Genomic DNA, 25,531 nt, shown 5'->3' with positions numbered 1-25,531 from the left:
TGTTTTAAACCCTGAGATTATGATAAATTTGATAACTTGTGCCAAAGAAAGTCCTTAGCACATTTCAGCCCAGTTGGACAAGCAGCTCTCTATATATATCTGCAATACTCTATAGTGTTAAATACATCCGATTCCATTCTATACCCATGAGGATATGCATTCCCAGAGGGGGATAATCAACTGTCCTTTAAAAACTGGAACGTGAATAGAAAAAACTACTGAGAGCACCGCCTTTACTAACAGCGCTATCATTTCCTGTTAAATGATACGCAGCTTAAGAAAGCCCCGTGAGCAAGAACTAAATCACAAACCAGTCTGCTGCTGTTGCCAAGAACTGACATGGTAAAGGAGCTCTCTGCATAGGATGACCTTCTTGTGCTTTGGATGACAATGACCATACACTGACCACACACCTGGGAAGCCTGTGGATGAAAAAAAAAACTCAAGATATTGAAATGGACCACATAAATGGAAATGTAAGTGTTTTGGTTTCTTGTAATGCTATCTGTAGCAAGAGACAGCCATGATATCAAATTACTTCACAGATATCAGCTTCTCTGGCTCAGAGTGGCTTGTTTCAATTTCTGTTTTAACGTCATGAGTAAACCCTGCGAGTTAAAGAGATACCGAAGAGAAAATAAAACAGGTCTGAGTAATTATCTTTTGTTTGTTTAAATCTGTGAAATAAGTGAGACATACCTTATCATACTTAAAAGTTCTTCAAGTCAAATCTGATATAAAAAAAATCCCTTTGCAGTCCACATTTTTACACCTGTAGAATATGTAGAATCATTACCACAGACGCTGAAATGCAATGCAAATTGAAAGCAAATCTATAGGGACACATGGGATTAAAAACATAGATTGGACTAGGGTATTGGTACCAGATTTGGTCACCCCTGATTAAAATAGATCCTAAAGATTAACTTAATATCGCTGCTGTAAATCTTGTAAACATGACCAGATATTAAAATTCTGACACATATAATACCAGGCTTTAAAATTATGTAATTCTTTTTTTTTTAATAGTAAAACAGAAGCTTAATTATTAGACCTCACAAGTCTGTTTGTAATGGAAAATCATGTGGCTGCATGATATGCCTCATTTACATCTTACTATTATCGTATAATTGTTCTTCAAAAGCAGAAACCCACGAAACCACAACGAATGAAGATCGGAGCATTGTATTGGCCGTGATGCTCACAGGGGTTGGACTGCTTAATCTCAAAATGCTACTGCAACCCTTTCCTGTGCTGTTATTGCTACAATGAGGGGATATATTTGGGGAGACAAAAATGGTTACAATAATTGGACACTACATTTATTTAAAAAAAAATTAAATATACTGTATCTGGGGGAAATTCACTAATCATTTTACTCCAACGTGTCACTAGCACATGAGTTTTGGTTCACATACACTGGAGTCCCTACCATACAATACATATAATTAATGTACAGTAACTTCAATAGTGCAAATTATGTGTTTGTGAATTTCACCCATAGCATATTATACATAAATTCACGCAGCCTTAATCTATTGATCTAACATTTGTTTTGTATCAGTTAATAACTAGTAATGATACCAACCCTTTTTTTTTCTTTAGTGTCTGACTAAGGCTGCAATTCAGCCTGAGTAAACATGCAGATTGAACAGATACTCGGTTTCACATATGCCCACTTCTGGGATTCCCCCATTATGATCCCTTTCACGCTGTTTAGGTTATATCAGAAAGTTAATGACAAACAGACTGTGGTAAGAGCTCATTTTTAGAAATATTTACACTTCTATGTACTTTTTTTTCAGGTAATCACAAGTTTTCACAAAACAAGTGCTGAGTGAGTATTATTCTGTTTGTATTCTGTCAGAGTTTTGTTTTAAAATAAATATGACATGCAGTATAACTAAAATACATTATAATGATGCAGTGCAATTGATATTTTAATATCAGCTTACTTTAGTTCGCAATGTAAAATGTGGATACCGTATGGAGAATGTAAGCCTGAGATAAAACACAATGATGAGTTAAGAGGAGCTCATGAACAATACACTTAGCCTTCTTTTATTGAGATTTTTTTTTTATAGAGACTGGCTGGGTTCCAAATTTTGCAGCAGTTTAGTAAAAGTAAAAGTGTAATTTTCAATTTTCAAAACTCATTTATAGTGGGCTAATATTGCTCTTAAATAAAACCTAAACTACCTTCAAATCAATAATTTTGAACACCAATTTCAAATAAAAAAGGCTATTTTTTAACTTTAAAATGTTATCTTAGTAAACGTGACAGTTATCAAGCAAGCCAAGCTAATTGTTTTTTGTTTTTTTTCATTGTTATGCAGGTGGAAAGTTGTTCTCTTAATATGCTTTTCATTGCTAAACACAGGTAATATAACATTTTCAAAATACATTTATTTATGCATATATGTATGTGTGAATGTATGTATGTATGAAGTGCTATACAAAGTTGCAAAGTTAGTGAGTTACACATAGCTACTTCTTGCTATTTAGCTCTTGTGTTTTGACATACAGCCTCCATTTTGTAGTTTTGTTGACCATTTTGGATGTAGAGCGCACGTCATGGGAAATACACTATTTGGTCCTATTCAGAGCTTTATGTTGATGCAATAAAGCAGTGGATTTTGTATTACATTAATTGAAAAGGTATTGGGAATGCACTTTTTGAACACAATAGGCAGTTGATTCAATGGAATAATTTTGTCTGCTCCTTAACGTTCCAAACCGGAGGACAACTGACACACATTTGCATGTGATTTATTTGAAATGACCGTGGCTGGGACTCTTGGTTTCGTGTGAACGTGGGTTGAGCATTAAATATGATGATTTTCGTAAAAGCTGCGCGGCCAGCTTGGAAAGGAGAAGTGTAAACAGGAATTGTTCCATGGCAAGGAGCTCAATGAAAGCATGTATTGCGAGGTCATTGGAAACTTATACACCCACAAAGTAAACAGAAACTTAATGTAGTTCCTGTCTTACAGAAAGATGTCAAATGGAACATGTTGAGACAAAAATACACACACTGTCCTACTTGTTCAAATGTACATTTCCTTAAAATAAAAGTTGAGAGGTTTGCTTTTGTTTTGTGTACGTGTCACCTTTTCTTGGATTTAATGTTTAGTGTCTTACTTGCCGTTTGGACGTTCAGAGGTAATTTGTGTGGCTCTGCCCAGTCCTTCAAGGCTCTGAGGCTGAGAATGTGTTTACTATGCAAGAGCAGGGTGGCGCATTATTGTTTTCATGTACAAACTGTATTAAAAAGCAATGCAATGCATCAGAGTACAGGAAAACTTGCATAGAAACATGTTAAACTATCAGACCATATTCCCTTTAATTTGATTAAAACAGTCAGTTCTGTTATATACAGCAGCACTTCCGGTTACCCAGATAACAGCGAGTTGTTTTGTTTTGGTGAGTGAATGCAGTTCCTCATTGCTGGCAGCTCGTACTTTTATTAAAGTAAACTTCAACATTCATGACCAGTCTCAATGGACGGCTTTCATTCTGTGGTTTTGTTTACCATGGCTGAACATAATGAGTTAAATATCTTTTGGGAATTAACACAAGGTGCGCTTCAAAGGGAATACACTCCAAGCTGTTGTCTTCCTGGTCTCAACAATATGAATGGTTATAATGTTTTATAATATGTGTGTTGTTGGTAACACATCCTGTTTCATGAAAACAATAAACATAAAACTCCCATTGGTCTAGTACCACACAGTCTTCATTACATCTCACATGACTGATTATGATGGTGTATGGCTGATAACATGTGTTTTATATTACTTGAAAGATACAGGCATTAATAAAGCAGGGAAGCATTAAAGTACCAAACAAAAATATATACACACTTACCGTATACATACACTTCCTGGCCACTTTATTAGGACATGTACCTAATATCAGGTCAGGCCACTGTTTGCCCTGATCATTGCCTTAACACATTGTTAAAGTTGTCAGTGCCATCAGGGTATAAGTGCACCATTAATAGGAGGACCAGGCATTACATATCACATCACATGATCAAGCTATTTATTATCAGGGTGAGGCTAAATCAGGTAGATGTCCTAATAAAGTGGCCATATATGGTACTGGAAACAATTATGGGAACAACAAATGATTGTCCTCACTTTGACCCTTTACCATATAAATATTTTGTCATCTCTGAACAGATAATCGTCTCATCTTTAAAATATGCAAAATATTATAATGAGTAGACTGTCAAACAAATGAAGTGGTACCCAAAATATGATTTTTCTCCAGTACTGTAAATGCTCATATAGTCATATAGTTTGTTTTCTTCATCTTACTTGTTTACCTGCAGAAGGCAAAACGTTTAATTTACTAGTTCAACATTTATCTCTACTCCTGTCCATGTTCAGTTTTCATGAGTGTAGTAACAGTTTTTGTAACTTTTCATGATGGAGTATTACTTGTTCTCTGCTAGATTAATTCCCTTTTGCCCCCCGTCCTCCTTCTTTCTCTACAGGTTGTTCAGCTTTACACAACGTCAAAGGATTGGTTGGCAAAAGTGTTGAACTTTCTTGTCATTGTAAGTTCCCAACCCATACAATCAAATTACTCTACATGCAAAAATATGACTCCAATAATGAGGAAATCATGGTGGCTGCATACTACTCTGGAGAGGCAATTAAAGATGAATACATTAATGAAGCTTTCAGAAATCGTACAAGGATTGACCTATATGAGCAGGTGGTGGAGCTTTTGGATATAAGGATTTCAGATGAGGGAAAATACAAGTGTTTTGTTCAAAATAAAACAACAGGAAGTGTGTACACATTTGAATTCCTGGTAACGGTTACAGGTAAGCAACTACTTCAGTTTTTATGTTGTTGTTTTAAGTGACTTTTACATACTTTAAGGGTTTACATATGACATTTTATATATGACATTTACAAAAAAATGTCATATATAAAATGATACAACCTAAAGGTAAAAATATTTCATAGCACAAAATAATTGCATGATCATGAGAGGGTGCTGTGATTTTTGCCTGAGGATAAAATGTTTTGGACATATACTGTGGTACAGTATTTTACATCCCCAGTAGTATTAATGTTTCTTTGTTTGTTTTCAATCTGTGAACCTTAAACTATCTGCAGCTAAATTTACACGGCCAGTGGTGCTGAAGAGTGAAGATAGCAACGATGGAAATTATACCTGCTTCTCCAGTGGAGGATACCCTGCACATAATGTGAAATGGCACTTTAACCCTGACCTGAACACCTCAGACTGGTTCATTGTGGAAGAAAAAAAAAACAAAGATCCTCAAACTGGATTGTTCAATGTTTCAAGCACAATTACAATTAACAGCCCGCTAAATTTGAACATCTGCTGCTCTGTTCAAAATGAGACATCGCTGACGATTGAAACATGTGAGTATCTGTTTTTTTTTTTTTTTTTTTAAACACGAAAGGCATGGTTTTCTCGCAATTGTAAAAAGAGGTTGTTGCTCTGACTAGGTAACGTAAATGTTGTTTGGAGGGGTGTGGTACCTTCACACAGTGCTTCTCAATGTGCGGGTCACAGAAAGGCTTCCATTTTAAAGTTTATTCCGTACATACAGTTCAATGAATGGAAATATGGTAACAGTCCACCATATTTAGATGTTAAAATGTCTTCACAATTTTGGGTGAATGTACTTGACCCAAATATACAGTAACATTTTATTTCAGAATGTAGTATTTCAGTAATTGTACATGTTGCCTGGCTAACTAAAGGAAGGATTAAAACTCATTGTAATCATTCTGTATGAGTCTAAGTACATTCCAGCTCTCAGGTAAGGACTGTGGCAGTGTAGTTTCCTTGCTTTTGATATTAGTGTTGTGTAAGTCTTTTGAAAAGTTCAGAGGGTGGAAATACACTCTGAACAGGAAAATACCTAGAAATCAAACTACTGAAAATCACAGGGAAAAACATTCTACGTCTCAAAAAAAACACCATACCTATTAGGGTATTATGTACAATGTAAATCGTTTTAAAATAAATATGTTTAATCTAAAATAGCAAACTGTAGAAGCTATAATGTTACATAGTACGAGTCCACTTAAAAAAAAAACCTTTATTCTTGACTTAATTTGATTTAACACGTATTGGTTTTCCAGATATACCAACAGCGGACACACCCTTTGATAACATGTTGGTGTATGCTGCTGTTGCTGCTGTTGCTATGATTACAGTTTGTATGGTTATCTGCATTGTATGGAGGATGAAAAAATCTTGTTCTCTAAACGTATCCGGTAAGATATATTTTGCACAAAAAAAAACAACATCATTTAGAAAATGTGCTTTTTTAAAACATGACTTTATGTTTTTGGTCCAATATTTATCAACACACATTTTGCTTCTCTTTTTTTTTGTTCTAGTTAGGCAACCTAGAATTGAAGATACCAATCAGTAAGTAAACTATGACAAGTTGTTCATATAAAGTTTCACATTGCACAACATGATACTCTGTAGACTGCTGTAGATCTTTAGCCAGTTAGAATGCACGTTTCGACTGCTGCCACCAACCGTATTGAGCTTCTATCGTGCTTTATTCTCAATATCGGTACAGTGGACACACCTGACTTCAAAATAATTCCTGAGTGTGCACCTCTCGTAATTCCCCTCAACTGCAAAGTCAATTCAAAACAGTGACACCCTAATGGGTCACTTAACGATATTCTCTTCATTAACGTTCTTTTCCATGAAAATAACAGGTTTGTTATGAATAAGAAAAAAAATACAGTTGTATTTTTTGACTTTTATATTAACAATAAAGCACTGAAAGTTGAGATAGGAAATGTACAGAGTGCTTGTTTATGTAAGGTATTTACAATATGTTTATCTGCTGTATTCTTTTTAGGCAGGAGACAACTGGTATAATGGAATCGAGCACTTGAAATGATACTGTGGAACAAAGAAAGTTACTATATATAAATCTTAATTATGATCAATATCAATGGACAGTGATTATTCAGAACTGTAGTTAAGAGTGATAGTCTTCAGCAGAGTGCTAACCAAGGTTTTGAAATCAATTATCTTATCCCTATTAGCACCAGCATTATTATCACTGGAGACCCTTTAATTCTCTTTAGATTTATTTTTGTATTTTTCTAATCCTTCTTAGCCAATCAAAGCACTCAGTTTGTCTAGGATTTTTAAAATGTATCCAGGTGGGAAATCACAAGCAGTTATATGAATAAGAACTTTAAAAGTAAAATTGTGTTCTGTATATGAGGCCGTTTTTGTATCATCAACTATGTTTTTATGAATATTTTTTTCTCTTGGGTAAACTCACTCTGAAAGTGATTTTATGTCATGTATGTTTTAAGAATATTACATTAATATGTGTGTGTGTGTGTGTGTGTGTGTGTTTGTATTTGTATTATGTGTTTATTTTTTTTTTGGCCAGGATCATTAACTAATGTTTTTTCAGCCTCAGAGAAAGACCTGAATTGAATTTTTGAAGTGAGGTAGTTTTATAAATGACCAGTAGAGATGATCACTGTAATTTCTGCCCTGTCAGCCTCTGTGAGTTATGACATGGAAAATAAATGTTACACAACCTCCTCACTTCAGAAACTCAGTTCTTAGGAGTATTTTTGAAACTTCTAAGCAAAAACGGCATTGTATTTGATATAAAGTATCCCCTAACTAATGGCCAGAGGATTTGTATTTATATGTTTATGGAGTGTTCAAATGTAGTGCATTTCATTTGAAATTGTTCCCAAAAGCTTGGAATTTAATAACATTCTGTAAGTGCCATTTCACAAAATGTACTATTAATTTTGTTTAAATAGTTTGTATCAATTTATAACTGACAAAACTAACACTTTCTTTAACATTACGTTTGAGATATTCTTCTCCTATAATTTCAATTCAAATATGATTTTCCCAGAAACTGAAATTGGTGCATTCTTTATGAGAGGTATTTATATCACTAATTACAGAATAGTGATGAGATGTTTGCTAACCCTGCAGACAAGGACCTAGATCAATAAAAATGATGGCATCACCACAGCCATTATAAAGTAAAGCAATGGTGGTGCCATGAACTTTTATTTAATTCAGGCCAAGGTTAACTGCTAAGGCAATGCCAAATAAATGATGGTCCTATTGTTTAACTATTTCTGTTGGAGGAAATTACTGTGATGATGACATCACTAAAGCAAATGTGACAGACTGAAAAGTCTCAGGCAAACACACACACACACACACAGTGTATATATATATATATATATATATATATATATATATATATATATATATATATATATATACTAATGCAGTCTTGCTTTAACGCAACTATGTAATTAAGCACATTTTCCATTGGAAATTTGGTAGAGATTTGTCTCATGCTTTCTTAACACATGTTTACTTTCTAATCTTGCTTTATTGTTGTTTTATATTTCTACTGTAATTGTTTTATGAAAAATGCTAAAATACACAGTCAAGGCATCATTAGAACCACTAGATTATTTGATTAGAGCCCATACAATTAAGCATTAAAGTATGACGCAGAAATCATCTCAGTGACGGTCTTGAGATCAAGGTGATAGCACTTCATGAAATGTCAATTATCTTCAGGTAATAAAACCGCTGGGGGGGATAAGGGGTGGGAGGGTGGAGCGGGGTTTAGCTTTAAAAAAAAACATTTAAAATTAACTGAAGCCTTTTGTACAGAAAATATTTCTTTGCATTGTCGAATACCCGGTGTTGTGGTTACTAGTACTGTACTGCCTCTACAGTACTGCCGGTGTAGTGTCAGAATGTGGTACGAGTACCAAAACTTGAGCCGTGTAATGTCAGAAGGTGGTAGGGCGTCGGATTTTGGTACAAGTTCAATCAGTTGCTATCCTCCATGTAAAGCTCTAGTCTTAAGGTTTGTAGGAAAACTTAACGCAATTGCCAAAGTTAATTATACATTTGTTTTTGTTTTTTGCAAACATAAACTGAAAACAGACAACCAATTTCTCTTTTAATAGTAAAAGAAAAAACAATTCACAATGAGCAAGACAAAAAGAGAAGTCACCGCAAAGTTGCACAAGTTAAAAAATTCACAAGACCCAGTGTATTGGATAGGATAAATATTTGCTTACTATTTGCTTAATGGTGGAAAAATATGTTAAGTTACATTAAACACAATGTAAAAGACTGAAAACATCTTAACGTACCAGATTTTGAACTGACATTCCCCTGCTTTCTTAGCAAAGTTGTTTATGCATGGGCGAGAAGCACAGTGTGCTGTGTACCACTTTTTAACACGTACCAAAAAAATAGCACTACACCTGTACTGTATTGTGTACAATAAATATGTGTGCCTAACTAATGTGTTTTCCATAAAATGTGTCTGTGTGTTTTGTAATTATTATAAACATTGCACAATATATTTAGCGATGGTTAGTAAATACATTTATAGTATTTTTTTTCATTTATATATATTTTTCTCAGTGCATATAATATATAATATTGCATAATTATTCAAGTTTTGTACTGTAAAACCATTATGTTCTCAGTTCTGTTTATGTCATTTTAATAAAAACTGTACTAAAAAAACAATCTTGTACCTCATCCTTTATGTAAATGTGTACTTAAAGTACAGATATAAGGTGACCTGAAGGTAGAGTCGAAAGGTCATTAAAACCGGCAGGGACTGTTTCTCGTCACCGCGCTACAGCGTCCAGTGAGCTCACAGCAGACACCTGCAGGGCTGGCCTTTGTCCTCCAGAGGCCCGTAGCTCTCTGACATCCACTCGAGTTCCTGGGTGTAAAAAAGAAAGCTGGCTTGGTCGTGGGATCAGAGTATGCCCACCGAACACTGGGGGTAAAATAATTTGGAACAACAAAATTAAAAAATAATAAATAAAATACATCAGATATATATAAGTGTAGTAATATAAAATTGACCAGCAGAGGGCAACATATGTTTAGAAAAAGTTCCCAATTTACTTTGAAATGTGTTAGGGAGAAATGACTGAAGCAATATTAATTGGGATTAAATGTAACACCTTATAAATTATATTGTGTTAATTGAATAAAAAAAAATTAATTGATTCATTATTAATAATTAAACTGGTAAGGGAAGTCATGTGATTAAAGCCCACCAATGAGGGCAGTGTATAGTTTCTCATTCTCATTCTTCATTCATAAAAATAAATCATGTGAAAGGAAGGCCTTTCATTCACTGTCTCTGGGTACGCCAGTGAGTAAGTTATATATTTCACGGCCAGCATCACAGTCTTGTTTGAGATTCTTAGCATTTGCTGGAATTATTCCTCACAGCTGCAGTATACTATTCATTACATGAAAGCAGTGGTACACAGACTAGAAGTATTTATTGCAGTATCCAGTGTTAGCCCCTAGAGGGGGTTCAATACAAGCTACAGACCATGGTACAGCAGGGCTGTCTAACCTGGTCACAGACATACCAGTGCAAGGAGACAGAAAACTACACACTTTAAAACGGAATACAATTTAAACACTGCAATAACAAAGCATGGTTTATTACTGAACTAAAGTATGACAGAGAACGGGTATTTTTAACACATATTAATTATTTTAAATTCAAAATGTTTTATTGTAATTTGTCCTTGCAGTCTTTTTTACCCCAACAAAAAACATTTTTAAATGTGATATCTTGGCGATCTATATAGGGCTCAGTGGATGAATTGTACAGCATTCAAATCTCCTCTTTGAAAATGCCACCAGTGTAATGATACTATAAACCATCCTTATCCCATATCTCACAACTGACTCCACAAGTATGTGAAATTGACAGTTGTTTATATACACACTCTTTTAGCAGAAGAAAGTTAAGGAATGTGATGGATGGCAGTGATGAAATCAGAATGTGTAGAGAGATTTTTTTAAAGTGATGCCATGTTCCTAAACAGTATTCTATGGAGACAGATCAATATCAGTTGGAATTTGGCTAAAATAAAGAGTCCAAGATAACAACCATGAAGGTGATCTCAAGACTGGGTCTGGCTCAAATCATATTAAAGGAAGCAGAAATCAATAGAACCGGGTGGATTGGTGAAAATGGTGTTAAGAAAATATATGACAGTTATTTTTTTTTAAATCAGTGTTCTGGTGTTGTATTTCTTAAAGGAATGACACCAAATAGATTTCACTGGATTTAGTGTGTATGTCCAAAAAAAATAAAAAAATAAATAATATTTGAAAGGTTCCTAGTTCAACAGGAGTTCACTCAACACAGGGCGGTGGCCTTGTAAAACTGTTTACATTGTTTAAGACTTACGTGAATCGTAGGTCACAACATATACTGCGGTTTGTCTGGGTGTTTCTATCATTATTTATGGATTGTACAGCCATCTTTATTTTTTATAAACCTGTTCAAATGTTTATTTAACTCTTAACAACAATAGTTAAACCATTAAAATATAACTTCAAAGTGAGTCAGCCAAAATGAAGGGAGTCATCCCAAGTAGTCGGGATTGCATTTATATGCAGAACATTTCAATACTGTACAGCAGCATACTTTCATGTAAACATTCAAAACTTGTGATTTTATTTTCCAAAGTGACAGTGTGATAAACAGCTGTATGACTGATCAATGTGGTTGATTTAAACCGCAGAGTGATGTTATGATGAGCTTTTCCACATTACCTCCCATTGTATCGTGGCCAGGTCATTTCAATGTGCTGAGAAGCATAGAGTGTCATTAACAGAAGTGATATTAAGCAGGTTTGACTTTGAACTGGGAAAATGTGTTTTGGGGGGAAAAACAGCCATTCATGAATTTGACAGGAAATCAATTTAAGAAACAAAAACATAAACTGTTATCTTCTGATACAAAAGGTTTATTTTTTAAATAACAAAGTTTTTTTTTTTTTTTTTTTTTTACAAAGATAAATTAGAAATTTATAATACATTAATAACAAAACACATTCTTTATACATCACTTTTAAAAATATTTCATAGTACTTCATAGTTTCCTGGTTTACATGGCTAGGCATTGTAAGTACCTATACATTTCTTGCTAATGCAAATATGTATTCTCAGTATTCTACATTCAAAAGGTGACAGCTCTGGCAATGTGTGTGTGTAATTATATATATATATATATATATATATATATATATATATATATATATATATATATATATAATTATAACACTGTCCCACCAGCTGCAGCCAGCTTCAACAAGCTCATAGAAAGGATGTCTTAATAGTACAATCCTATCAGTCTTTCTTAATGTGCCTGCAAATACTCATTAGATGAGAAAAGGTCATTGTCTATGGTGTTTGTGGGTTTATACAATGCATACATTGTACTATGGCAGGAACACCAATAGATAAAATTTCCTTCAGAATAGAATTGGTCTGTTTTTAAGAAAGATACTGACTTGTTCAAAGTTAAGTGAGAGATTGTGGGGCATATACGCCAATTATATTAAAGGATACAAACCAAGCTGTAAGCTAACCACATGTGTTTTTACTTTGCTGCTCTAAAATGCAGAGCTCACTCTGCTTAGGAAAACACAAAAGGCTGTGTAGGGTTCGGTTGAGTTAAACTAAATCAGAAACATAAATGGAGAAAACAGTTTGAGGTTACTGATGAACGAACTTAAACACTAAGGATTAAAAGTGTGAGCTTATTTAGTAGCCGCATCCCAAATGACTATTCTGAACTCAATCAAAAAGTACAGAACCATCCTGGCACTACTAGGTGTAAAAATAATTCATCACCACAATGATGTGTATTTTCTGTTAATTACTTTGTTTTCACTTCCTGGGTTACAGGTAATAGGCCTTACCCACAGGAAACTGTGAGGTCTAACACCCAGAACACAGGAAATGACCTCTAAGGATAGTAGCATTTTTAAATGGGCTCCAATTAAAAAGTAAAAAAACCTTTAAAAATCTTGTTGTTATGGTCATTAAAATGTAAAGCTGTGGTTATTAAACCTTTAAAATCACCTTGTTTTAAGACTCGTCAAGCCCATAATTGACTACAAATTCATAAAGAGTCTCCAGAAAAGTGGATTGGATGATAGCAAATTAATAATGCAGGTCATGGAATTGAATCCACCCTTATGTTGATTAAGGCACAACCATCTCTTTACAGTGCACTTCAGTGTGGTTACATGCAGTCCAGTGTAAATTTTTAAAAAAAGGTAAAACAAAAATGCATATCAAAACAGAACTGTTACATAAGTAGGCAGTCATTTGCTGTTAAGGCTATCCATAGTTTGACACATACAATGTTTCTGCCATTCCCAAATAAAACTAAACTAGTTCTTTACAGCACAATGCACAGCTTAACTGAAATGATGCTGATTAAAAAAAAGAAAAGCTGTCTCTTAAACCAGCTCCGAGTTCTTGGCTTGGCAATGGGGCCATCATTACCTCTCCTAGGCTTTGACTGTACTGTACCAGTAAAGGCACCAACTTGCTGTTTATTAGTTGCTGGGTTTTTTTTTGGTATGGTACAGTACTTTTCTTCTGAACAATGATCCTGGTTGGTCTTTGTCCTTTTACACTGAGTGTTTCATGCCATCCCGCTTTGATCGAACCATCTCTCAGGTTACAGCTTTTGTTACACCTCACACAGAAGACTGTTGGTGGCTTCAGAGCTCATACCACTGTCTCATTTCCCTTTCCTGGTTTGACCCAGCCGTCTGTCCTTTTGTCTCGTTTTGTCCTCCCAGAGCTCACCAGCCTGTTGGAGCATTTCTGCCATGTGTGGAGGGTCTTGGCAGACCAAATCCACATGCCTGAGGTGATGCCTACCAGCAGAGACATGAAAATCTTTAACATCTCCACCGCCATGTTGGAGTCCTCTGCCGAGTACCTGAAAACATTCCAGTTCGATATCTCATAGAAGTAGCAGGCTATGACACAAGTGGCCGGTACTGTGTATAGAACTGAGAACACACCGATTTTGACCATCAGTCGCTCCAGCTTATCAGTTTTAGCTCCATCTTTTTGGAGGTTGGACCTGATTTTGAACAAGGCCACCAAGCCAGCAGCTATGAATAAGGTTCCTATCACCAAGTAAGTGAACAAAGGTGCCACCACGAAACCAGTCAGAGCATCAATGTGCTGGCTTCCGACATAGCACAGCCCCGTCAGTTCATCGGCATCCACCAGTCTCATAATTAAAATCACAATGGTCTTTACAGCCGGGATAGCCCAGGCGGCGATGTGAAAGTAGGAGCTGTGCATCTCAATGGCTTCATGTCCCCATTTCAGTCCAGCAGCCAGGAACCAGGTCAGTGTGAGGATCACCCACCAGATGGAGCTTGCCATCCCGAAAAAGTACATGAGCAGGAAAACGATTGCGCATCCTGTGTTCTTCAACCCTTCTTGGATGAGCACAGGCTCCGCTGCCTCCTCAAAGTCACAGGATATCCTCTCCCGCCCCACCGTCAGTCGCACTATGTAAGCAATGCTGTAAATGTTGTAGCACATGCTCAGAAATATGATTGGCCTCTCAGGGTAGGAGAATCTCGTGGAATCAATCAGGAAGGTCAAGACGGTGAAAGTGGTCGACACAAAGCACAGAATTGCCCACACTGACATCCAGATGTCGGTGAATTCTTTGGCCGATCGGTTGTAGAGGCCTGCATCGTAGCCGCACTTCAAAACACAGTTCAGACTTCTTTTGACCCAGACGTACTGGTCCGAGTAGACCCCCATACTGTGGCATTCTTCCTCCGGCTGCAGAGACGCGTGAAAAGGTGTCTCCTCGTCCCCTGGTCCCTCCATGCACATGTGATTCTGGTCGTTCTGGGGTGGAAACAGACTGCAGTTGAGAGTGTCGGGCCACACAAACCCAAACTCCTTCAAGACAGGCTCACATTTTCTCTTGACAGAGAGACACATGCTGCCACAGGGGCCTATTGGGATGTTGATCTTCTCTGTGCACATTGGTACATAGACTGAGCATAGGAAGAACTAAAAGAAAGAAAAGAAATTGAAACAGTTAGGATTGAGCAGGACTTTATTACAGTAGTTAACCTTGCACATAGCTATCCTCTGTGTGCTATTTTGAAACTATGTTTCTGTTGATAGGTTGTATTGCTCATTTGCAATCATTAATCACCTTTGGAAACTATGCTAAAATGCAAAGTACTGTAATTAAAGTATCTATTTTAATAGTACAGGGAGACCTGTGTATTTAGCACAAGTCATACTGTTGTAAGATTTAACTATAGATACTTCACGTCTGTGGTTTATTCAGGCAAAAATAGGGACAAAAGAAAATAAATGTGTGTGAGGCAACTATGATTTGAAAATAATAAAAAAAGACACATTTATAAGGCACAGTTGCGATAACAATTTGTCAAGAGTTTTCTGTTGTCTCTAAATTTAAAACTCTGGATAATGTGTATTTTTTTTTAACAGTTTATTTTTATTTAAAAAAGAAATGTGTTTTGTTGATTGATACTTCGTTGCCTAGCTACTGCTTTCTATGGTGTCTACTTTAAAATGTAATTATGTATCTCTATCAGGCTATATTTATCCGTATCTAATTTCACAAACTGGTGAAATTATATAACTGGACATCTAACTGTCTTAAGAATGCGACGCACTGGCAAAGCTATTTACTTAATGGAGAGCCAGGGGATTTGCGGAATCTCAATTTGGATGGTAAGAAAAATATTGAGTGACTGCACATACAGATAGAGATGTGGTAGTATTATTCCACATGTTGTTTAGTCTTCGAATTTGAAATTAAAATGAACTTAAACCGAATACAATTCTATACAAATAAAAAGTTGAATCTGCAAGATCTGCGGGATGTATTTTTCCTGTTTGAAAAAGGAAATGTCGGCTTACTCTGTGGTCAGAGCTACCCCACTTGCAAAACCACTACTTTTTTTTTTAATGTTCAGGTTTTTAAAGTCTTCTCCAAACGTTTTTTTTTTTCATTTTTGTGGCACGCTTTGTAACATTTACATTTGTACCGTGTGGCTAATTGTAATTTGTACTGGGTTGAATTTACATGCAAGACATTTGAAGTAACGCACTTTTTTTATGATTCTCCAGTAGTTTAATAGTCTATTCGTGTTCCTTTTGAATACAAATAAATTAGCAAATCCTATATGTGACCCCAATCCATTACTGCATTCGATTACACAGTGAATTAAAATGGCCTTATGTTTGACCTATTACCAAGAAGTGTAACAAGTGTTTTTTTGTTTGTTTGTTTTTTGTAAAATGTGCATCTTTGAAAACTGTAGAAATGATACGTGTTCTAAACTATAGGTGTATCTGTAACCTGGGATATAAATGCCAGTAATGATGAAGAAAGAAGACTGGCAAGCCTTGATGTCGAGCGTAACACTTACGAGGGGTATTTTAGCTACACCCCCATTTATCCAAGTTGTAAATACTGTTATTTCATGCAATTTTAAGCAACTGGGAGAGAACACGTTCACATGGTTCGAGCAATAATGGAGAAATAAATATACAGAAACAACTAAACAAACTAAGGTGTTTTCTCCTAGCGCAAGAAAATCGACGTATTTAGTAACGCGGTTAATGTGGGTCATCCAATTCTATATGCACCACTGACTGTGCAGGTACGACCTGTTAATGAGAGCCTAAAGTCATACATATAAATATAGGTACATTATTTTAGGGCGCACTAACCTGGAGCTGACTGGAACATCCATACTGAATCAACGGAGTAAAAGTTGTCAGCTGTAACTCCGCGTCCGACTGCAACTCATGCCCCACCAAATTGGGCATTTTGGTGACATTGTATCCCAAATTCTGGCACATAGAAATTCTGATGGGGTCACATCGCATCTCATCCTCGTCCCCAAATCCTTGAGCAGAACCCAACGAGTGTGAAAACATGGTCAAAGAAAACACCACACAATCCAAGATCGAAATCCACCGCATATTTGCGAGCGATTATTGTAAATCCAAATATTCCACTTGCACTTGTTAAGGGGGTACCCTCTGTACAGACAGACTCCAAACTGGCACCTTTGACACCCTCCCAGGAGTACTTTATTTATTATCACCGTAGCAGTAGGTTAGAGTAGTAGACAGCTTGCAATTATAGCTAAGAAAGGAAAGTGGACCAGAAGACAAAACAGGTCCTATAAAAATTGTATAATGTCCTCTTGCGTACAGAAAGACATAACCTTCGTGGCTAATGCATGTACACAAAATTTGGTATTTTTAACTTGCAATTACCCACATAATCTAAACTACTGAAGTTTCTGTGCATTAAACCCAGGCAGTACCAGTCCGTCAGCTGAGTAGCTACATACTTTCTGCTCTACTCCCTCGCCAACCTTGGTTTGGTAAAGAAAAGGCTCCGATTGACTGACCCAATAAGGCTTATCCAATCACGCAGTAACTTACCCGTGAGCGCACAGCAGGGCGGGGCATGGGTGGTCTCGAGGAAAGTTTTCAAGCATGCTGCGTGGTATCTGGATAGCGGACACGCAATGTAATTGAATCAACTTTAAACAAAACACATTTCTTAAATTACATAAGTATTATCAAATGAAACTGTGTAACTACTTGTGACAGTAATTTAATCCAGTAGCATAATGTTTCTGAAAAGTTACAGCGACCAAAATATCCAAGTACAGTATTAAAGGTATTCTTTCAATCGAAACAGTAAGGGATGCCGTACTTCAAGCTCCTAACAAGGACAGTCACTCCGTATAAACATCTCAATGTCCTTTATTTTTATTAGTTTCGTGCACTCAGTTGTGATGGTAACAGGGCGACTAAATTCTGATTTCAAGAAACACTTTAAGTGACGTGCTTGAATGTTTCCAGACGAGTAGCGTCCAGATAACAAAACTATTAATCAGATGGTTTCAGTGGGTTTGTAAATGTAAATACATGATACTGTTTTGTTTGCTTTTAGCCACGCTGACCCATGCATGAAGCACCCGAGAGATCCAAGCACAGATATACAGGACGCAGAGTATTAGCCTTCCTGAAATGTCCTTCTTCCAAAATAGCCATTGTCTTTCCACTACAGCTTATGCAAAGAAGAAACACATTAAATTGTTAAAATCAAATTAATGCAAACGAATACGACGAGTGCATCATACAATTAAGCACTTTACGGTCTTTCTAATGGGGGATCATTTGTAAGATAAGGACTTAAACTCACAACCCCACGTTGGCTCTTGGATATTGGTTGCACACAAGTGACAGAATTACGTGTTAATGGTCCTCTCCGCCTCCTTTCTCCTGACGGTTCTGATGGATGGGTTGTGCTATCAGTTCTGGCAAAGGTCATTTAATGAACAATTACAACCAGCATTTAAACTTGTGAAAGAAGGCCTTGATTGCTATCTGCGGGGAACGGGAACTGCTTTGGGCTAAATGCAGCACATAACAAAGAAAATAAGAAAACGATAATGTGGAGTAGTTAAAACAATTAATAAAACAATGATGGTTTTAAACGTTGAGTTTAATAAAGAATCTGACAGACGGTTGCCTATTTATTTAGCTTAACCTGAAATACATTTTACAAATCTTTTTTTTTAATATCCTGTATATCACCCACGCGCTGCAAATAAAGTGTTTTAAGATTATTATGCAACTGATTATAAATACATTTAGTATTTATCTGCTTTACACAATAATGTTTATTTTGATTAAAAAAAAACATAAAACATGCACAAAAATGTGTTTATGATCTATTCCATAAAATGTATGTTTAATTCTTAAACATTTAGTTTTAGATGGCGAGTTATTGAAATAATGTTATTTTAAATGTATATTTTGCCTTTAACCGTAGTCTATACAAGTTTCTTGTATACTAAACTTTGAGTAATGACTTAAAACATAAACATACAAAACAGCATTGTATACATACGTTCAGAAAATTGGTGTACAAAGTAATAATCTAAATAATGCCACTTAGAATAACTACTCATAATGCATATACACATAAGTTTTAATCAGTTGTATTTCATCTTCAGTCTCAAACTGTTCATATTTTTCAAAGTGTTCCTCTTTTGCTCATGAATCATACATTTAGAGGACTTGCTAAGAAGAAAGTCAAGTGGCAAGTGCCCTCAGCTTACTTTGTGTTTGATTGCATAATAAAAAAATGGGAGTTTTAGAGATCAAAAACAAAGCATCCCGGAGGCATAATGTAATGCATATCAGATCAAATGGTTTTGTGTTTGAGTTAAAATGATCTTTATCATTGATATGTCTGGAGGTTAAAACAATATGACACTTACTGGACAAATACCTGTAATGGGACTTTATTGAGAGAATCATAGAACACAGCTGTGCACCAAATGTAATGACTATATATTCATTTCCATAGGTAAAATTGGCAATATATGGCATGGGCAATTACAACAATAAATCAAAGTCTCTATACTCAAGAAAATTAAAAAGTCACATGACCTCAATATGGCAGCCAATGTCACATTTACACACATTTATATAAACCTGCAAATATGACTTCTGAGATATAAGGCTTCTATGCTGTGGCAGCATCACCTTTGTAAAATGACAGACATGAAAGGGTAACATTTTCTTGTATGGATACTCAAACTTGACCCAGAGAACACAGTTATGTACCGAGTATTAAGACAATCTTTATTACTCCGGAAATCAAAGAAGTCACATGACCGCAATATATGAGCCATCTAAGGTCACAGGTCAAAATGCAAGATACTGCATATATAAATAAGCAGCATCTAATTGATATAAGGTGAGATGCACATGATTTCCATATAAGAACTATAGAGTGTACAGGGATCATGAGGTTCTTACCCCCCTCCTTGTGACCTTGCATTGCTATAGGTTTTGCTTTAAAATGCCAGGGGAGATCTTGGTAAGGGCTCCTATTGTTGACTGCTTGTACTCTGCAGTTACTGGTTTGCTTGTGATCCATATGGGTTCAGTCCAAGTCATATAAAGAATTGGATTTCTGTTTCTGCCCTCCTAACCACTGGAACCTTCTATCAAGTCTGTCAGTCCATTCTGCTATATAAATAATATAAAATGTAGGCTCCAAACATACTTGCTCTCCTGGCACCCTATCCCTGATCTTTCACTGTTGCTGCTGGAGGAGCAACCATTTAAAGGAAATGTCTTATTCAGAAGCAAGAATCAAATAAAATGTGTACTTTTCGAAAACACATGCGTGTGCATATTAGTATACATGTAATATATTGTTTTATGTTTATGCACTGAGAAAACTTTATTATTAAAAGGCAATTAATGAGACTCTGACATTTCCCATCACAATGCAAATACAAACGGAAGAGCTTTAGTGTGGCAGTATGCAAGGAAATGCTATATAGATACGCAAGGATCCAAAAAGGGCACTAGGATTGGTTAATTGATCAATGATGTTTCATTGAGGCAAGCAAAATAAAAATCATTGCGATCATCATTCAATTATTATTTATTTATTAGCAGACGCCCTTATCCAGGGCAACTTACAATTGTTACAAGATATCACATTATTTCACATTATACAGATATCTTTTTTTTTTAACATACAATTACCCATTTATACAAGAGTCCAGAGCCCTAACCACTACTCCACACTGCTGCCCCATAACAGAGGCATTGTTGTATTGTTGCATCTGTTACTGCAAAAGCACTTGGGGAGATTTGAGCAAAATTAACTCATCTTTTTATGAGAGCTGAAATCCAGACAATGGCAAAATATTGCAGTGTAAACGAAAGTATACAATACGCCGAGATCCGTGTAAGAGTTTTTGTTTTTTGTAGCAAATTACTTAGATGGCGTAAAGGGCTTATGAGGATGCTGCTTTTCCATTAGCACGGATGAGGGGTTAGATTAGAACTTTTATGGGGTGCAGAACTTAAGGGCAGCTTATTGAAGAAGCAATGGTGACCATATTATTAAAAGGAAGGGGGTATTCCTAAATAAATGGCAATACACTCAGCACAGACCTGCAGTTATATTGCTGGCTACCTGCATTCACATTCCGTTTTGTTATGGGTATGTATTTTGACAAAGTTATGATTTTATGACTGGCTAACAGCTATCTGTTCTAGTTGTATATACACCACTCTATCACAATACATGGCTCAGCTCATCTGAATGACTCGTGATGTGCTTCCTAAAAATAGATTGTGCTGTTACATTTTTTTAAATTTTTATTTCACATGCTTGTTTTTATTTGTTTTAACTCCAACAAACAACTGAAGATCACATACAATGAATTCCTTTGCTTTCGTTAGTAATGCCTTCTTTCAAACTCACTGCAATCAGGCATTCTGGACTACTGTGAATATAAACAGCTGCTGTCTTTATTTACTGACACTCTTTACTTCATTAGAGACCTCTCTTATAGACAGATAACAGAAGTATGTGACCCTCTTTATTTACTGCCGATGCAGTATACAGTTTTGAGGTTTACTATGCTTTTCCAACAGTGTAAATATCTGACCACTTAAAGTTATTTTTGAAAATTAAGGACTAAGTGAAAATAACTTGCTTTTAAAAATTCTGTAACTAGGCAATACTTACCAGCAATTATTCCTGGCATGGTTGCCTATTAAAGGGTGCCACCATAGTGGAGTGATCAAAATGATGTAAAAATTGCCAGCAATATTGCTCCTTAGTTAGACCCCTGACTCTTAGGCCAAGGATGCTAGCAATTTTGATAAGTATTTTAAACTTGGCATTTCTGTGTCACCAATTTCAGTTTGTCTTCTGGCAATTATTGTCTTGTGTAAACTGTTCTTAAAGGGTTGTCCTTAAGTTCTGCAAACTGACCCTAATAACAGATGAGACTCACGTTTGTATGGCTTGCTATCAGATATAAATTCCAAAACCCAGTGTTAAAGCAAATGGTTTATGGATGAACTCCATTTGTGTGCATTCGAAATGCTGGTCTACAATTACAGTTTGTTTATTTTATCGATGCTATAATTTATAAAAGAGCAGATTTGTGATTTTGTGCCGGCTAGAACTGTTTTGTGAAAGACATTGCTGTGAGTTGGGTTTCAAAAAGTGAAACACAATCCAATTACTTCTTAGATTTTCTATGAACTGAATCCAGAGCTGTCTATCTGGAAGATAGCGTTAGACAAATAAATAAAACAATACACTTTTGTGGTTTTCCAAGAGCTGGAAAAACTCCCTGTAATGTTATGGTGTGTCCTTTTTTTTTTTTTTTTTTTTTTTTTTTAAAAAAACCTTATTCCCACTGGATTACCTTTGAATGTTTCATTGGTTGAGCAACGTGTTATTTATCCACAAAGGAGTAGGAGAACAGAGATTTCTAGCAAGAATCTTGGAAAATCTTGATCAGTTATATTGTAAACCAACATCAGAGCACTGGGACCTATTCAGAAGCTTTATCTAAGTAATTCCAAGAATGCTTGTTTTCATTGAATAAATAAAGTGACATTTTAATGAAACTGCTGTTCTTTTTACTTTAACTGGGGGTGTTGGGAGTGTATAGCCTTTTATCCAGTATCACACTGTAACAAAAGCCTACAATTCCTTATTGCACATACAGATTGATCTTGGGCAATTTCCATGATGTGGAAAAAGCCCCACCGATAGATCATGAGTCAGTCCGACACAAGAAGTAAAATCTAGGAAAATTAGTCCATTGTTTACACATTTATAGAGTGGTTCTGAAAAAAATATATACATTTTGTAGCTATTTTTTTTTTTTAAAGATTAAGGGGGGGCAGTGATAATACTGACAATGCTAATAAGCAGTAAGAAAATTGCCTTTAAATGTTTGTCATCACTACAAGAACAACAGTCTATAAAACAGGAATTTTGCCTACAAGAGATAGACACAAATGAAATATTTACTACGGAAGTTGTTTCAGCTTTGATGGAACTACCATAAGGTTTATTTGCAGAATTCACTGCGTATTAAATCCTGTGTAAGCCAACTTGTGTGATCTTCCTCATATTTTTTTAAGGTGAGCCTTTAAACATTATTAGCTTAGGTCGCAGTGGGTACTCAGCTTAGTCCTTAGTGAACAGTTGGCCACATTTCAATACTATCATAATGTTTAGCCACAGACTTTGCTTACACACCCAGAGTGGAAGACAAAAAGAGGGTAGATTTTACTCACACCTCCAAGAGAGGTCAATCCTTGCAGGTCAGGGTCGAGTAGCAATGTGTAAAAGATAGCTATGTGGTTTCAACACTCTGTTTCTAAGTGCTGTGGAGGTTCCTATACACACCTAACAGCTTTCCTCTGCTGCCTTGTTAGTGGACATGTTCAGACTATGCAGTGCTGCAATACACATTGAAAATTCATCTTGAGAAACTGACAGAGAGAGGAGTGAATATGGTATTAAAATTAATTAAAAGAAGCAAAATGGATGATTAAATTCACAACATTACACCTTAATTGTGAATGGAGGGGTGACAGAATGTCAATTGGGTAAAACCTTTACATTGAAACAGAAAACAGAATCACACACACACACACACACACACATATATATATATATATATATATATATATATATATATATATATATATATAAGAAATCACAACTGAAAATAAAATAAGTTTCATTCCATGGATTTGAGATTATTTAAACATGGCTTTCTGAGGTGGCAGACTGTCAAAAAAGTACAGTTGATCAGCATTCTGAAGCATGTCGAGATCAAACGATGTGAAAAAGGTTGCATGTTAAAAATACACTTTACAGCATTAAAAGAAGAAAGAAAAATAAAGCCTTGTGCTCTTTACTCAATCAGTAAAGCTTTGATAGACTTAACACTGTTGTTCCTTACATCTTTAACGCCCTGTGAAGAGTTACACCCTCTGTATGAATTTTGTCTCAAAAGGAATTTGTGGATTACAGAGTGCTGTGTTAACATACACATAGTATAAACAGGAAGACCTAATGTAATCATTAACATATCTCTTAAATGTAGGCTCAATTAATTATAAAATATAAATGTATTATAAATCACTTTTAAGAAACCACCCAATTACAATTACAGATACGCCACGATTCTACTAAATCATATACTTACATAGAACATACAGCACTACTCTAATGGTAAAACATATATATGTACATATATATATATATATATATATATATATATATATATATATATATATATATATATATATATATATTTAATATCAATTTTTGTGTTTAATAAGAGATTTCCTTTCACACAGAACTCAGGCTCAAACTGCAGAAGATCTCTTTTACAATAAACAATGATCCTACACATGATTAACTATCATTTCTACCTGTCCATTCTTACTAGGCAATTCTTTCTAAATGTAGAAAGTAGTTATAAATAATATTTGTTGGGCAACCTAAAATATCAATAGGTGTAAAGATATGAAGAATGTAAGTAAACGTTTACATTTTAAAATTATATTGTACAATTCAGGGAACAATTTTTATCTGACAAGTTTTAATATCACAATACCCTTCGGATCACAAAGAATGATTGCTGGAAGCATACTTTTGAGTCCCAGTACTTCAAACAAATCAAATCCACTCACCGACATAGACGCTTGTTGGATACGGATAGCCAGCCAAGTATTATACTGTAGCTATTAAGCAATGGTGAAGCATATATATATAAAGAAACCAAATAAGGCTTGGAGATGGGCTTTTACTGAATCCAGTATGAAAATGCAGTTAACATTAAAAATGAAGTAAACATTTTACAGTCCCTAAAGTTTTGGTGTAATTTCCTGTTGTCATATCACAGGAGTTTTTTTTAAATGAACAGGAAAAGTTAAATCCCAGAAAGACCTTTGTAAGCGGCTTCTTGTTTACTGAAGTTATGTCTTCCCTCCTTAAGCTCACAGAAACAATTTTCCATAGATTCTGTACCAGCCAAAATGCTACTTTCCTTCTTTCCTTCTTTTTGTTGTTGTTCATTTTAAAAGGGCTACTTGTCAGATTGTTTTATGCCCGGCCTGTGTTGACTCAAATTGAAACCAGATGATGAGCAAGTTAAAACGTGATGGGCTGTTAACATGACATGTCTTATTTGCTATGCACAGTCTGACAGATCCGCTTAATCAGGATGCAGTTAGACAATGGAGCTTTTATTGGGGGAGTGAAACACGGTCACTTTGATAGACAGGCTTGTCTACCAGCCACAATCCACCACAATCCACCCTGTGGTCTTTCTGCAGAGCCTTCCAGATAGCGATAATGGTAGCAGTTGATTGGAAGGTTTATTGAAGGCCAGACAGAACTTCCATATGGAGTTGATCACATCAATCCAGCAGGGCCAGATTGCATTATCTGGGGTCAGATTCATTTTCCATATGTTTCTACAATCAGCAGTCCTACATACTGTAGGAAATAATGACATTACAGAAGTTTTCTCAACTTGTATGATAATGGAACCATTTTAGCTACAGAACATAAATACCATGAGTAGGTCACGGGTTCAAATTGGCGGTATTTGTATGAGAGAGACTTGAGCTGTATTTTATTAAAAGGATACATTATATCATCTACATTTTGTGATATTTGCTTTATAACTGTTTTATTACATTGTGTGTGTTCAGTAGGATGTTCCACAATTGTTTC

At 35.6% G+C, this 25,531-nt stretch overlaps 2 protein-coding genes across 3 annotated transcripts; one reads left to right on the top strand and one right to left on the bottom strand.

The window, feature by feature from the left end:
* The first annotated feature begins 280 nt into the window (after positions 1–280).
* Positions 281–9,570, top strand: LOC117972616 (ICOS ligand-like). Of its 2 annotated transcripts, none has more exons than XM_034922310.2 (8): positions 281–476; positions 1,806–1,837; positions 2,337–2,380; positions 4,502–4,837; positions 5,136–5,408; positions 6,138–6,272; positions 6,403–6,429; positions 6,881–9,570. In XM_034922310.2, exons 1-8 carry the CDS (start codon positions 429–431, stop codon positions 6,898–6,900), a joined length of 915 nt encoding a protein of 304 aa, XP_034778201.2. In that variant the 5' UTR covers positions 281–428; the 3' UTR covers positions 6,901–9,570. The 2 variants fall into 2 exon arrangements, with proteins under 2 accessions (XP_034778201.2, XP_034778200.2); XM_034922309.2 differs by having other exon boundaries at positions 6,399–6,429.
* A 2,559-nt stretch (positions 9,571–12,129) lies between these two features.
* LOC131737719 (frizzled-4) lies at positions 12,130–17,336 on the bottom strand. The gene is made up of 2 exons (XM_059028504.1): positions 16,642–17,336; positions 12,130–14,940 (listed from the first exon to the last, which is right to left on the bottom strand). Exons 1-2 carry the CDS (start codon positions 16,894–16,896, stop codon positions 13,618–13,620), a joined length of 1,578 nt encoding a protein of 525 aa, XP_058884487.1. The 5' UTR covers positions 16,897–17,336; the 3' UTR covers positions 12,130–13,617.
* Between the last annotated feature and the right edge of the window lie 8,195 nt (positions 17,337–25,531).

The sequence above is a fragment of the Acipenser ruthenus genome, chromosome 8, assembly GCF_902713425.1.
Source record: "Acipenser ruthenus chromosome 8, fAciRut3.2 maternal haplotype, whole genome shotgun sequence".
In the NCBI taxonomy this organism is placed as follows: Eukaryota; Metazoa; Chordata; class Actinopteri; order Acipenseriformes; family Acipenseridae; genus Acipenser; species Acipenser ruthenus.
The sequence above is the reverse complement of the archived record's forward strand: the minus strand, read 5'-3'. Positions and strand labels throughout refer to the sequence as shown.